The sequence below is a fragment of the Eublepharis macularius genome, chromosome 8, assembly GCF_028583425.1.
Source record: "Eublepharis macularius isolate TG4126 chromosome 8, MPM_Emac_v1.0, whole genome shotgun sequence".
NCBI classification, from domain to species: domain Eukaryota; kingdom Metazoa; phylum Chordata; class Lepidosauria; order Squamata; family Eublepharidae; genus Eublepharis; species Eublepharis macularius.
In genome coordinates, this window is record NC_072797.1 from 44,181,106 (window position 1) to 44,194,426 (window position 13,321).

At 41.0% G+C, this 13,321-nt stretch overlaps 1 protein-coding gene across 2 annotated transcripts in view; it reads left to right on the forward strand.

The window, feature by feature from the left end:
• The window catches only part of RASGRF2 (Ras protein specific guanine nucleotide releasing factor 2), a 159,218-nt gene that overhangs the window by 98,159 nt on the left and 47,738 nt on the right, over nucleotides 1-13,321 (forward strand). The window contains exons 16-17 of one of the 2 annotated variants that reach the window (XM_054987368.1): nucleotides 686-814; nucleotides 3,423-3,512. In XM_054987368.1, coding sequence (XP_054843343.1) covers nucleotides 686-814; nucleotides 3,423-3,512 — 219 coding nt within the window. The remainder of the gene's footprint in view (nucleotides 1-685; nucleotides 815-3,422; nucleotides 3,513-13,321) is intronic. The other variant, XM_054987369.1, reaches the window with a different exon arrangement.

Genomic DNA, 13,321 nt, shown 5'->3' on the forward strand with positions numbered 1-13,321 from the left:
ATAGGCTCTAAGCCACTTATATATTCATATTGTACATTATTTTTATAGGTACTTCTTCCATTGTTTATTTTTTTCATTTCAATTTTTTTGCAAAGTAGATGTTCCATTATCTCTTTAAAAATTAATCTGCTTTTGTACAAAATTTGTACTCAGAGACAAGGAATGCTTTGGATTCAGAGTTTAAGGGAAAATAGGATAGTCTTTAAAATATATTTGTAGTGTCTTATGGTAGGATAAGTTATAAGATCATTTTAGGGTTGCTGGTCCCCCGGTGGGGGCGGGGGATGCCCTACTCCCACCCTCTACCCCCCCCCCACTCACCTGCTGGCAGAGGAACGGGCCTCCCGGGGTGCACTTCCAGTGCAGTGCAATGATATCACTCACAGGAGTGATGCCGTTGTGCAGGCTCCGGGAGAGCTCCTGGGCTTTGCGCCAGACTGTTTCTTAAAGTATTGGCCTGTTTGGGGCCCAAATTGGTGTGGTGCAAAGCCAGGAAGCACTCCTGAGGCCCACACAATGATGTCACTCCCGAAAGTGACATCATTGTGCCATGATGGGAGCGAGAATGTCATGGAGGTGAGTGCTGGGTCATCCCCCCCCCCTCCTGCCAAGAGGTTAAGGAGACCTGGCAACCCCTAGATCATTTTCCATCTTGGTTTTAAAATGAACCTTCATATTTTTAAAGCAGCAGTTCTAGAGTCTGTGTCAGTAGACCGCACAATCCCAGAAAGTGCCTCATCTGTAGATACACCTGAACTTTCCCCCTGTAGATCTCCTTCAACTCCACGACATTTACGCTATCGACCACCAGGAGGTAAGATAAAACCTTTGGCTTTAATACAATGTAAGTTTAATGGTTTTTTAAAAGTCCAGGTTTTAAGCTTGTAGTGCAATGGTGGATTGTAGACTTAATACTGAAGAAGAAATTGTCTTTTTTGTGTCATGAAGTTATTAAACTTATTTATTTATTTAATTTATAATCCACCTTTCTCACTGAGACTCAAGGCGGATTACATAGTGTGAGATCAGTACAATCAGTAGCAAGGACAAGGGTAGGCATTTCCATACAGTGTCAAGGACATTAAATAATATGTTCAGTTTATGTTTCTGAAATATAAAGTGAAAACAGAATGTGAATAAAACCAATCTAAATGATTAGCATATGAGCAATGAGAGAATAAAAAGCATATTGGTGTTAAGGATGTGATGAAATACTCTAATATTTTGAACAAGATGTACGTTTGTTCAAGAAAAATATTGAGTCACATCTTATTCCTGACTGATTTGAATGAATCAAACTAGAAGAACATATGGTTCACAACATATAGTGATACGATTTATGTTACCTTGTTAATGGGAAGTTACTGTGTTTGCTTCTACATGTGTGGCAATGTACAGATGGTATCCAAATTACTCATTATAGGATGTTTAACTAAAAGCTGAAATTCTTTTGGTAGATCTCCAGCATATCTGTCTCATCACCAGATGTCTAAAGAATGCAATGTTATAACAACATGAACTTCAGCTCCATGTGTTGGATCCTGCATCTCACTTCTGCAAGCAGAGCCTTCCACCAAAGCTTAAGTGCATGGAACAGGAAATGCAAATAATTGTTGCTTCCTCTTCCTTATGCAGATTTGTAACGGAGAAATTTCCACATTTCTCTCTGTAATCAGATAAGAGATAGCTTCCATTACTAACTGTTGCAGAGAAGTTAGCCGTGTTAGTCTGTGGTAGCAAAATCAAAAAGAGTCCAGTAGCACCTTTAAGACTAACCAATTTTATTTTAGCATAAGCTTTCGAGAATCAAGTTCTCTTCTTCAGATGCCTGATACAGAGACTGGTCAAACAGTTTGACCAGTCTCTGTATCAGGCATCTGAAGAAGAGAACTTGATTCTCGAAAGCTTATGCTAAAATAAAATTGGTTAGTCTTAAAGGTATTACTAACTGTTGGAGGTGTAAACATTCCACTTAGTACATTATAAAGAAGTACATACTTTCTATTCTGTCCGAGGGCCAGATTATTCATGTCATTGGGTACCTGTGATTGGATCCCTTGACATGCAGTTTAGCCACATAGAGCAGTTACATGGAGGCCTTAGTTAGAATAAGGCCATGATGGTATAGAAACCACAGTATACCAGTTTCTATCCCCAAACCCTGAAGGAGAAAAGAACAGACCCGACATGGGTATCTATTATTTGTCTTTTCTCTTCTATGATGTAATGCATCTTGGGGAAACATTTTCATTCAGAGAAACTGAATGGAAAGGGAGGAGTTACAGAGTTGCCTAGTTTAGCCCTGTGTCCCAAAGAATGCATTACTTAGGCAAGAAGCCTTCTGTACCTTCAGGAACCTCATCCATATACAGTGTTTCCTGAAATTAAATCCAGGAATGATAGGTTACTATATTTTTAGATTTTATCTTGCCATTCCTTTAAGGTAGCAATCATGGATCCCTTCCTTCACTGTATCCTTCCAACTGCTGTAGCTGAGAGATGATTATTGGCTCAAGATCTGATACTGAACCCTCATGGCAGAAACAAGTTTTGGCCCTGGGTCTTCCTCAGGTATACCTGAGAATGCCAGGTGATCTGACATTCTAACCAATGTGCAGGGTGTACCTGATCCGGATAAACACCTTGATGGAAGCTTGCTGGGCCAGTCACAAACTCTTAGCCTAATCTTCATTACAAGGTTCTTGTGAGGATAAAATGAAGTAGGGGGCAATGCTGTAAGCCACTTTGGGTCTCCATTAGGGAGAACAGCAAGATTTGAGACCAGTGGCACCTTAAAAACCAACAATATTTTTAGCATACAAGCTTTCACAAATCAAAGCTACCTTCTTAAGATACCATATTCTTCATATATCTGAAGAAGGGAGTTTTGACTCTTGAAGGCTCATAGCCTGAAAATCTCTAATGTGCCACTGGACTCAAATCCAGCTGTTCTGCAGCAGACCAACATGGCTACCTACCTGAAATTACCTTCATTGGGGAGAAAAGTGGGATATGGATAAAGAGTATGGCACTGCTGTTGTCAGGAGAAAACTGGCAAGAGCAACTTCTGGGGATCTGGGCAGAGTTTGATTATTGCCTCCTTACTTTTCTGTAAATGTGAAAACATATTTACATACACTGCTTTTCCACATAATTCACATACTGCCATCTTCCAGGAAAGTGATCTTGAAACTGCATTCATGAGCTTTCCGCTCCTGGAAAGCATGGCTAACTTCCTGCTGAAGAATGTTGGCATGATTAAAAATAAAAATCAGATCATTTCTCCTTCCTTCTTCACAGCAACATCTGGTTTTTTCAGGAAGAGACTACATGCATATACAGGCATAATTTTAACATGTTTTCTTTCTTTTACATGCATAAAGTCAAGCTTACTTTTCTTGCTTTTTTCTTCTTCTTTGCAGTACCGACGACTGACAACAGTCATTGTTCAGTTTCCCCTGCTTCCGCTTTTGCCATTGCTACAGCTGCAGCTGGACATGGAAGTCCACCAGGTGAGCCTCCTAGTGCAAGAGAAACCAGATCATCGCTCCCTCTTTTTGCGAGTGTAAACAAAACCTCATTTTAAGCATTTCTTTAGGTTACCAAGGTACTATTGATGGGATAGGTCAAAGCAAAGACACAGTTTTTTGAGGTTTTTTTGCTCAACATGTTTAACTTTTAAAGAGACAAATTCCTAATTTTTAAGTGGCAATATTTTTAAATTTTATAATCATTTTTGTTACTTAGTGCCTAAAATTGCTACAGAAGGGTAAAAAGTCAGTGTGTGTATGCTTATAATAAAACCAAGACAAAAACGGTAGAGAAAAGGATATAAAATTAATTTTCATTAAGTAGCACTGTATTGCATGTCTGTGAAGCCACTAGACTGGGGGAAATCAAAAGAAACAAAGGACCACGCTTACCACAAAGCGCACTGGAATTCAAACTAGATCTCTGCAGAGGAGGCAGTGAGAAAGTAGTGAAATTAGTATCATTTTTTAAGCTGAATCGTAGTTTCTCAAACTAACTATAGTTTCAGTAGACCATGGGCTGAATCTCGTGATTTGCAGAAGCAAGAACTACAGATCTTTCCCACATTCCGCCCCTCCCCTCAGTAGTCCTTTCCAACCCAGTAAAAAGTTTATTCCCAAAGTTACAATCAGCTAAGTGAGTCAGGAGGCTACGGAGGGAGAATGCAAAATCACCCTCTCCTCTTTGGGAGAGCTTTGGGAAGGATCCATGATCATCAGAGCCTTCTCTTGATGGCTCTGATGTTCATGTTATGTTTCATGTTATGTTTGAGCTGTTATGCTGCGATTACCAAGTTATATTTATTCCGGTGTAATAATCTATAATTTTACTTGGTGCTCCTCACGACATCTCTTTAAGCTTTTCCATTCATACAAATGAAACACAGACCTAATTAAGTGAGGCCAAATAATGAAATGTCTATAATTAGTAAAATAAAAACTTATGTTATTTTCTGAGTGTCGTTCAATTTCTTTCATGACCAGCAGTTGCTGAGTAGTAATAATTAATATCATTACCCAGTTCTCTAGTGTCATAATATTTCTGTTTTTCGTTTTTGGCATGAGCACTGTAATTGCAGCAACTGTATGACACTTTTTGCACAAAATAACACAAAAGTATCCTTGGAACAGAATCTTATGGGTACATAGGAGACTTTCTTGATAGGCACCTTAATTAAAATGTTGCTGCCAAGTGAATCTAGAATGCTAACTTTCCAAGAATGTTTGATGAATTTATAGAATACCGATACATTCAACAAATAAGATGCTTTAATCTTTGGAAATGTACTACATGTTTTGCTTTTCTATATTTTGAGCTTGTTTTACCATACATTGTTACACAGAGAAGAAAAGGCCTATCCATTTTACAATAAGCATAGGTTTTGAGTTTCCCTTGGGATGATGTTTTTATTTTATTTTAATTTTTAAAAAACTTTTTTTTAATTTAAAACATTTTAGGGTTCCCAAGGTGGCGAATGTTTGAACATGAACACATGTGAACATTAAAATAACATTTAAAATAATATATAAAAAGTTAATAAAGACACAACACCAAAACCAGGGAGAAAGCCCTATAACAGTTATTGGCGGATGCCAAAAGAAACAAAAACATCTTCACCTGCTGTGGAAGACACCAACAGAGGGAGACAAACTAATCTCCTGGGGGAGGATGTTCCAAAGTTTTGGCACCATGACCGAGAAGGCCCTTTCTTGTGTTTTCACCCACCTAGTCTCAGATGGTGGGGGCACCCGATACGGAGCCTCTGAAGATGACTGGCATGAACGGGTAGGTTCATATGGGAGAAGGCAGTCCTTAAGTAGGGTTCCCAGGTCTCTATGCCCTCCGGTACTTACTAGGAATCTCCTCCTTGTATTTTGTCTGGCAACGCCGGCCCTTTGTCCACCCCCCACCACCAGCCCTGCAGCAGCAGACACCCCCTTTAGGCCCTGCAGCACAGCCTCTGGTAGTACCTCAGTTGCAGGAACCCCTACAGGCCCCCAGGCCTCCCTCACCCTTAGGCCAGTTGCAGCCGACGTCCAGGCACAACTCTGGGGAACAGCCTGCAGCCACTCAGCAGACTCACCTGTCTCCTGCAGTTGCCCAGATGGCTCCACTTCATCCAGGCTTACAGGAGATTGCCATCAGCACAAGCCAGGCAGGCACAGGCCCCAAGATGCCAAGGGAGCCACTAGGGAGGGTTCAGAAGCAGCAAGGGCGAGCCAGGCAGAGAGCATACCAAATGGCCCACCCTAGGCGGGGATGGAGTGGGTGGGGCCAGGAGACTGCAGAGTCTACCCAGCCCTCCTATCAGATAGGCTGGGAGCAGGGCCAGTCAGGAAGACTGGGTGGCGATTGGGGGCAGAGCCAGGGAGGTGGGGCAAGGGGAGGCCTTTAAATTCAGGTACCTGTGAAGGCCGAGGAGGATTTTGCAGGGAGAGACAGCCCTGGAGCGTGCTGCTACTCTCAGGGCAGGAGAAGGAACATGGTGGTGCAACCCCCTTCCCTGCCCATCTGAGGCCGGAGGACACCTGCCTGGAGAGCTGGTAGGATCAGGAGAAGGCTCCAGTGAGAGAGGAGCCTCACATATTTACAAGGAATTTCCTCCTTGTGCAAGCACTTTCCACACACGTGCTCCTGGTACCAATGCAATGATGTCACTTTTGGAAGTGATGTTGTCATGCCAGTTGGAGGAGTGCTTCTTTGAGAATGGGCCCCTTTGGGGCAAAAATTGACTCCAAACTAAGTGTAGGAGCATTCTTGCAGCTAGTGCAATGACATAATTTCTGGAAGTGACATCGTTGTGTCTGCCTGGAGTGTGTTCCTGGGGAGCCTTCCTGGGCAGCAGGAGAAATGGGCTGTCAGTTTCATAGACCCAGTGCCAGTTTCAGCCCATTAGCTGAACCCAGCATGGGGTCTGTGAAACTGACAGCCTCTTTCTCCCGCTGCCAGAGTGGCAGGAGAAAGGGGCTGTCAGTTTCGAAGTCCCCGCACTGGGTTCAGCTGAGGGGTCTGTGAAACTCACAGCCCCTTTTCCTGCTGCCCAGGCTGTCAGTTTCACAGACCCCCACACTGGAACCAGTGTGGGGTCTGTAAAACTGACAGCCTGGGCAGAAGGAGAAAGGGGCTGTCAGTTTTACAGACCCCACGCTGGTTCCAGTGCGGGGTCTGTGAAACTGACAGCACCTTTCTCCTGCTGCTCTGGTAGCAGGAGAAAGGAGCTGTCAGTTTTACAGACCCGACACTGGGTTCAGCCAATGGGCTGAAACCGGTGCGGGGTCTGTGAAACTCCAAACCAGCTATGAAATGGCTGGAAAAATTAGTTTGTTCTTTAATAACGCCATCCCATGGAACGCGTGTTTTTCTGAAAACAAACCAGCTATTCCGTACGGAATTTTGTTCCATGGTTCATTTCGTGCCCATCTCTAATTAGGAGACATACATAAGTATGTAAGAAAGAAGTACGTTACATGCAGTTTCAACCTGACCACCGCCCTCTTCTATACCAAACAATGCCAGGGAGGCTGATAACTAAGACAGAGTGGCTTGGCCACTAGCCTTTAGAACAGGAGAAAATTCCAGGAGAAAGATCATCCCCAGAAATGTCCACGGGGGGTGGATCTGCTCGTTTTTTGTATGACTCAAACAATTATCAGTTGAGGGGTAGAAAGGGCTAGAATCAAGGTATTTAACCTAGTGCAGCTCAAGAGGAAAAAACAGGTTTAGGAAAAAGAGTTTGGGGGATGGGTGGGATTGTTCCTACACAACCTTAGCATTAATCATCTCAGCGCCGAGCCTCCTTCTTGGTAAGACTCTTGGGCTTTTCTGTATGGTTTTTTTTCATCAGTTCTGGCCCCATACTGCCTTGGTTTATCTCCCAACTTCTGCACAAGCTGAAGTGAGAAGAATCTCTTAATTTCTCCCTCTTGCTGCTGCCAGCTCACCTAGCACTAAAATTTCAGGGCAAGATACACACTAAACTGGCAAACAGGATGAGATGCCAATGTGGGGAGGGAAGCAAAGCTTAAGGAATTCTTTGGCAGCTCCAAGCAGCCTTCTTGCCAAGTTCTGCAAGGGATGAGAGAAAGACCAGCTGTGTGGGAATTGTCAGAGTCACAAGCCATGAAACCCAGATACTTACAAATTCATTGGGTCATGTGCCACCTATCAATCCCAGTTCTATGCAACCACAGTGAAGCACAGTGGGACAGCTGTGGTGAACACACTGTGGAACTGTGCCTTTATGTGCGTACAGAGGGCAAGTTGTTCAACAAGTGCGCTTTTCACCGCCCCCATTGCCACTGCCCCGTCCTCTCCCTCCCAGCTCCTTAATCTCTCATGTTGTGCGTTAAAATTAGACACAATTCCCTGGATGGAAGTCCCATTCAATACTGTAGGACTTACTTCAGAGTAAACATGCCTAGAATTGGGATGCAGGTCACTCTGGGAGGGAGGGCATCTTAGCTACTCTGCAAATACCTCATCTTTTTTCCAGTCCCTGCTTGCCTTGAAAGCTAGTTTTGCTGGCAGCAGCAAGCTGTGGGAATCAGAGATTTTTCTTCCCTTGGCTTGGTTGGACCTTTTTAAAAAAAATCAGCAATATTGATACAGCAATATAAACATGCACAAAAGGGTGTGTGTGTGTTGTAATGCCACTGATGACAGCATCCCCACTTGAAAATCTTGATTATTTAGGGCATGTGGAGAACAAAATAAACTGACTCCACAACTGTAAACATGCAGCAGTGAGGGGAGATGTGCAGAAGAACCATACTGAAAGTGATTTCAATCCTTGTGGATCAACTGCTACAAAAATTAGGAGCAAGTGTGCGTCAAAACCCTTGGTAAGATCTCTGTGTTTTTTGTCTGATGTCAGCATGGCTGAAGTTCTGGAGTAAAATCTTAGACCTGCAATTGGGCTTTTGAGATGTGAACCCTTTTGGTCAGAGCAGGAGGTAGTATGAATGAATTTATTGATGTTGGCCATTATGCTCTTTGTATTCAATAAACTTTGTTAGCCTCTAGGACTGGTGTGGGAAGTCTTTCAGTTCTGCAAGAGAAGGAAAAAGATTCCGTTGCCTCTTACAATCATGAGAGCAGCTCAGTCTTGCAGGGTTTGTGCTTGGCTTTAGGTTGGGATGATTTGTACTACAGAATTCCCCCAAACTGTTTCATTCTTTCCAGGAGCAGCTCAGTAAGTGTTAGCATTGGCACTTCCATTTGGTACAATCTTCTTTAGTGTAGTAATTGTGACTGTTAAATAGCTTAAAGGCTTATACACTCTTTAATTTTCCAGTACAATCAATGGGACTTAAAGCTTAGCTGTATCATGCTGATAATCTCCAGGTTTAAAGTAAAGTAACAATCAAGATCCATCTGATTATGCATTCTGTTTCTAACAATAGCCAGTAAGTTAACCATGGGGAACTTAGTATCTTGGACAACGTCATCTCCTGTCCTGTTCCATTCTTTCTCATGTCACCCTGTATGCTGTTTCTGTTAGACTTTTTTTTTAAAAAAAGATAGTAAAGTATTATATTTTGCCATTTTTGTCTGACATTTATGTATTTAATTCTGGGACAAAAAGGCTTTGTCTACAAGGAAAAAAATAGGATGTGTTACAAGATTACAGTAAGAGGTGGTGAGCAACCAGTTTATGCTTATCTGCATTACAATTCATGAAATGTTTTCCAGTATTATACATAGGTCCAATATTTTTAAAAAGTCATCTTTAGGTAGAGACCCAGAACTGATTCTGCTCTGGTCTGTTTTTCTCCTCTTTTCATAATGGCCAATTTAAAACAGCTCAATGTGATATGAAGACAGAGGTAAGGCACCACATAGTGCATTGATACCCCTGGTTTAAAAGGAATAATGAAATGTGTTACAGAACTACAATAAGTGGTGCTGAGTATTGTCAAATCCTATATTAAACTAGATGATACAAGAAGGAAGGAGAAAAAGACATGGAGCATCAGCAGCTCTGAATATCTTATAATATTGATAGCTTGGTACAGTGGTTAGAGTGTCAAAGAAGGACAGGGAGATCTGGATTCTAATCCTCACTCACTGGGTGACCTTGACTCAGTCACTCATCCTCTTTCTCTCTCAGCCTAACCTACTTTACAGGCTTGTAAAGACAAAATGAGGCAGGTAAGAACCATGTATATCATTCAGCATATTAGTAGGATAAAAATGTGATCAATAGAGCTGCCTGTCAATATCAAGAGGAGGTTCCCACCTTTGTGCTTTATATTTTGCTGCATTTCTATCCCTCCATTCTCCCCAGCAGGGAACCTGCATCTTCTAGATACTTGTGTGACACTCTAACCACTATGCCACACTGAGGGTTTTTTTTATACAGGTTAAGCTCCTCAGATTTTGTTGCTGTTACTGAGAGCATGGGAGAAATAACAAAGCTGTGCCAATTGGCAGAAACCAACTTTTATAGATAATCCTTGGCTCCCACCCCTCATTGTAGGAGAAACCTGAATGAAGTCTTGCTATCCATGAACAAATAGTATATTGGTAGGCTTTCCAGATTCAGTGTTTTTTAGGGTTTTTATTCCTTCAGGTGTTGTGCTGTATGGACACTGCTCAGCTGCAAGTTGTTCTAACTTGCAGAACTTTGGCCAAATCTGAATGGTGAAATTAATCCTTCTGTACAGCTATCAAAGAGGCAGGAGTTGTCCCCTATTTAGGATCTGGAACATCTCTGTAATCTGTATGTGTGAGTGGGAGAGAGTAAGAGAGAATGAAGGGTGGCAGTGGTTCTACTTACCACTTACCATCCATTATTGTTTCGGTCTTGGGATTTCCTCTCTAATGCCTTTTCATCTAACATTTATCTATACATCTATCTATGTATATTTATCATATTTTACCATTTTCTATGACATTTATATATTTATCATGTTTTACCATGAAGGCCATCTTTTCTAGACTGTCTGATGTGAATTAATTTATTTTAATCTGTCTATGAATTTTACACCAGTGGACATTATTCTTTTCTCCCCTTTCACTGTTCACAAACTCAGTGATGAATTTGAATTGGCTTCTATTTTTGTCCCTAAATCAAGAGGTGTTTTGAATTTAACAGAACTGTTGCTTAGCAATTCCGTCAATGGATTGGTTATATGCTCTCCTTCAAACTAAGGCAATCGTCATCATGCAGCAACTGTTAAGCAGGAACCTTGTTTTTAAATAGGTATTGATCAAATGGATCTCCTCTTATTAATAATGGATTGGAACTAGAGAACCATGAGCAGAGCAGAGTTTGTGGAAAGGGTCTTTGCTGCCTGCCCTGTCCCCTGAAAAAACACTTCTGGGGAACGACACCAATGTACAGAAGGAAATTTACAGTGAGGAACTTGACATTTTAATTTGGTGTAAAAGAGGAAATCACAGGTTATAAAATATGTGCCAAACTGTAACTATGAGAGTTTTGCTTTTATTTTATTAATAAGTATAATGGGAACAATTTAAACCACTGTTCTTTGCTTCAGCGTCTGGCCTCATGTTTCTGACAAAATTAATAAACGAAAGCCATTTTCCAAGCCAGTCCCATAGAAAATTGCTTAATATACTGAAAAATGAGCCTTCAACTATGGTATCAATTCTGTTCTAATTAGGAATTTCTGTGGAGAATCATACCACTCCCCAGTGTAAAATGAATATATTGTACTGTAATTTTTCTTTTATCTTTTATGGGTTTATCTGGTAGTCTGCTCCAACCTTTTAAGTATCTGTATTTTCATTAAATTATCTCTGAAGATGGTTAAAGATGTTTAAAGGCCATATGAAAATGTTTTTAATTTTTATTGAAAATTGTTGTTTTAAGTGTTGTATTTGAGGAATTTCAGGTTTTATAACATTAGAGTCTGCAACCATCTGTATCTAAAAGGAGAGACACATTTGCTTTATCATATTCTAAAATGCTGATTACTTATGCTAGTCTGAAAAAGTACAACAGTTCACTGAGCAGCCTACAAACAAAACGCTTTCTGTATATTTTGAGGCCTCCAGCTGCAGTAGCAGTAATTGTAAGAACAGATTGCGAGAGGCAGCACCTGCCTTCTTCTCACAGCAAAAACCCGGGTGGATAACCACGTCTAAGGGAACAAACAATGTACCATTAAAGACTCTCTTCAAAATTATATTATGTGAAATGTTCTTAAAGTGGCACAGTGCATATAAGACAATAATTATTTTTTTACAATTTCATACAATTCACACCAATTTACAAAGTGACTATAAGACAAAAAGTCTGACCAATAATAGGAGTAGGATTGCAGTTTACTTTTAAGGGTGCTTCTCTTTTCCTTACAGTTCTTCTAACAGCAGGCAATGAATGGATCTCAGTGCAGTTTTCTATCAGAACAACATTCATATCCACCTCTGCTGTTAGAAGGCAGGTGCTGTTGGACAGTGATGAGTTTAAAATTAAACAAAAATGGCTGTTCCTGTACCAAATAGACAAAATCCAAAAGAGAATACACTCACAGGAGCATACAAATTATAAATTTATAAGTCCATTAATCAAGTGCAATTGCTACATATTACTCATAAATGAGTAATATGTAGCAATTGCACTTGATTAATGGACTTATAAATTTATAACCTGGACAGTGATGAGTGGCAGGGTAGTTGCATTTTGGGAAGACTAGAGGAAATCTAGGACATAGCTCAGAACCCCTGGGAGCATTTTGAGGGTGGGGACAGGGTACCTGTACCATATCAGTGCACAATGTCTCTTTAGGCAAAAAACCCAGAAGTGATGTCATGACCTGGAAGCACTGGAAGTATTCTCTCTCTCTCTCTCTCTCTCTCTCTCTCTCTCTCTCTCTCTCTCTCTCTCTCTCTCTCTCTCTCTCTCTCTCTCTCTCTCTCTCATAATTCCCTAGTAACTTGATGATAATTCCTTAGAAACGTAAGAATTGACTTGCTGTACCTGAACATAAAATCCATAGGATTGTATATCAAAAAATATACAAATAGAATATGAAGGGGATAGCCAAACTTTATTCCTTGGACTTTAGAATTTGATAATCATAGGTATACAGCCCTAAACGTAGAAGCTCCATCCTTAGCTGTCATGGCTATTTATTGATCTATCCTTTCTCTTTATAAAGCCATCTGAGGTAGCAATATGTATGCCAGTTTTTGTGGGAATGAATGGTATAGGGCAACTATAGGTTGTCTGAAGAAATACTTTCTTCTGTATGTCAAGAACTTGCTGCCAGTCCATTTTGTTGGATCTTGAGAGGAGATATTTTGAAAGTAGATATTTTAAGGCTAAACACTGTCAAGTCAAATAGTTTGCTACACAGAAGGCCCATCTGCCCCCTGCTTGTTGCTCTCAAAGAACAGAATGGGAGCTCTCAGGTTGGCAGGGAGAACTGCCTATCAAGGTTATGCGGGCTAAGATTTGGGTTTCCACAATCTTCCATAGCAAAAGGTCTGTAAACATTCCAGGCCTATGTTGCCTAGGGAATCAATGGATCAGCACCAGCCTGTCTGGCATCATGAAGCATTCACAAATTGAACTAATTGGCCCCCAGAGTCATGGATTTTGTGAAAAATGTGGCCCCACAAAATGCATTTTCGCGATAAACGAATTGGCCCGATTTGTCACAAAATTTGATTCATATTTTGATTCGTGCCCATGTCTACACAGGAAATCAAAACTGTTGCTATGTATCTAGTCTGTTTGATTGACGAGGATCAGGATTGATTTGATTGATCTAATTGATTTGATTGATCAGGAACCCATCAATTCCTACCTCTAAATAAT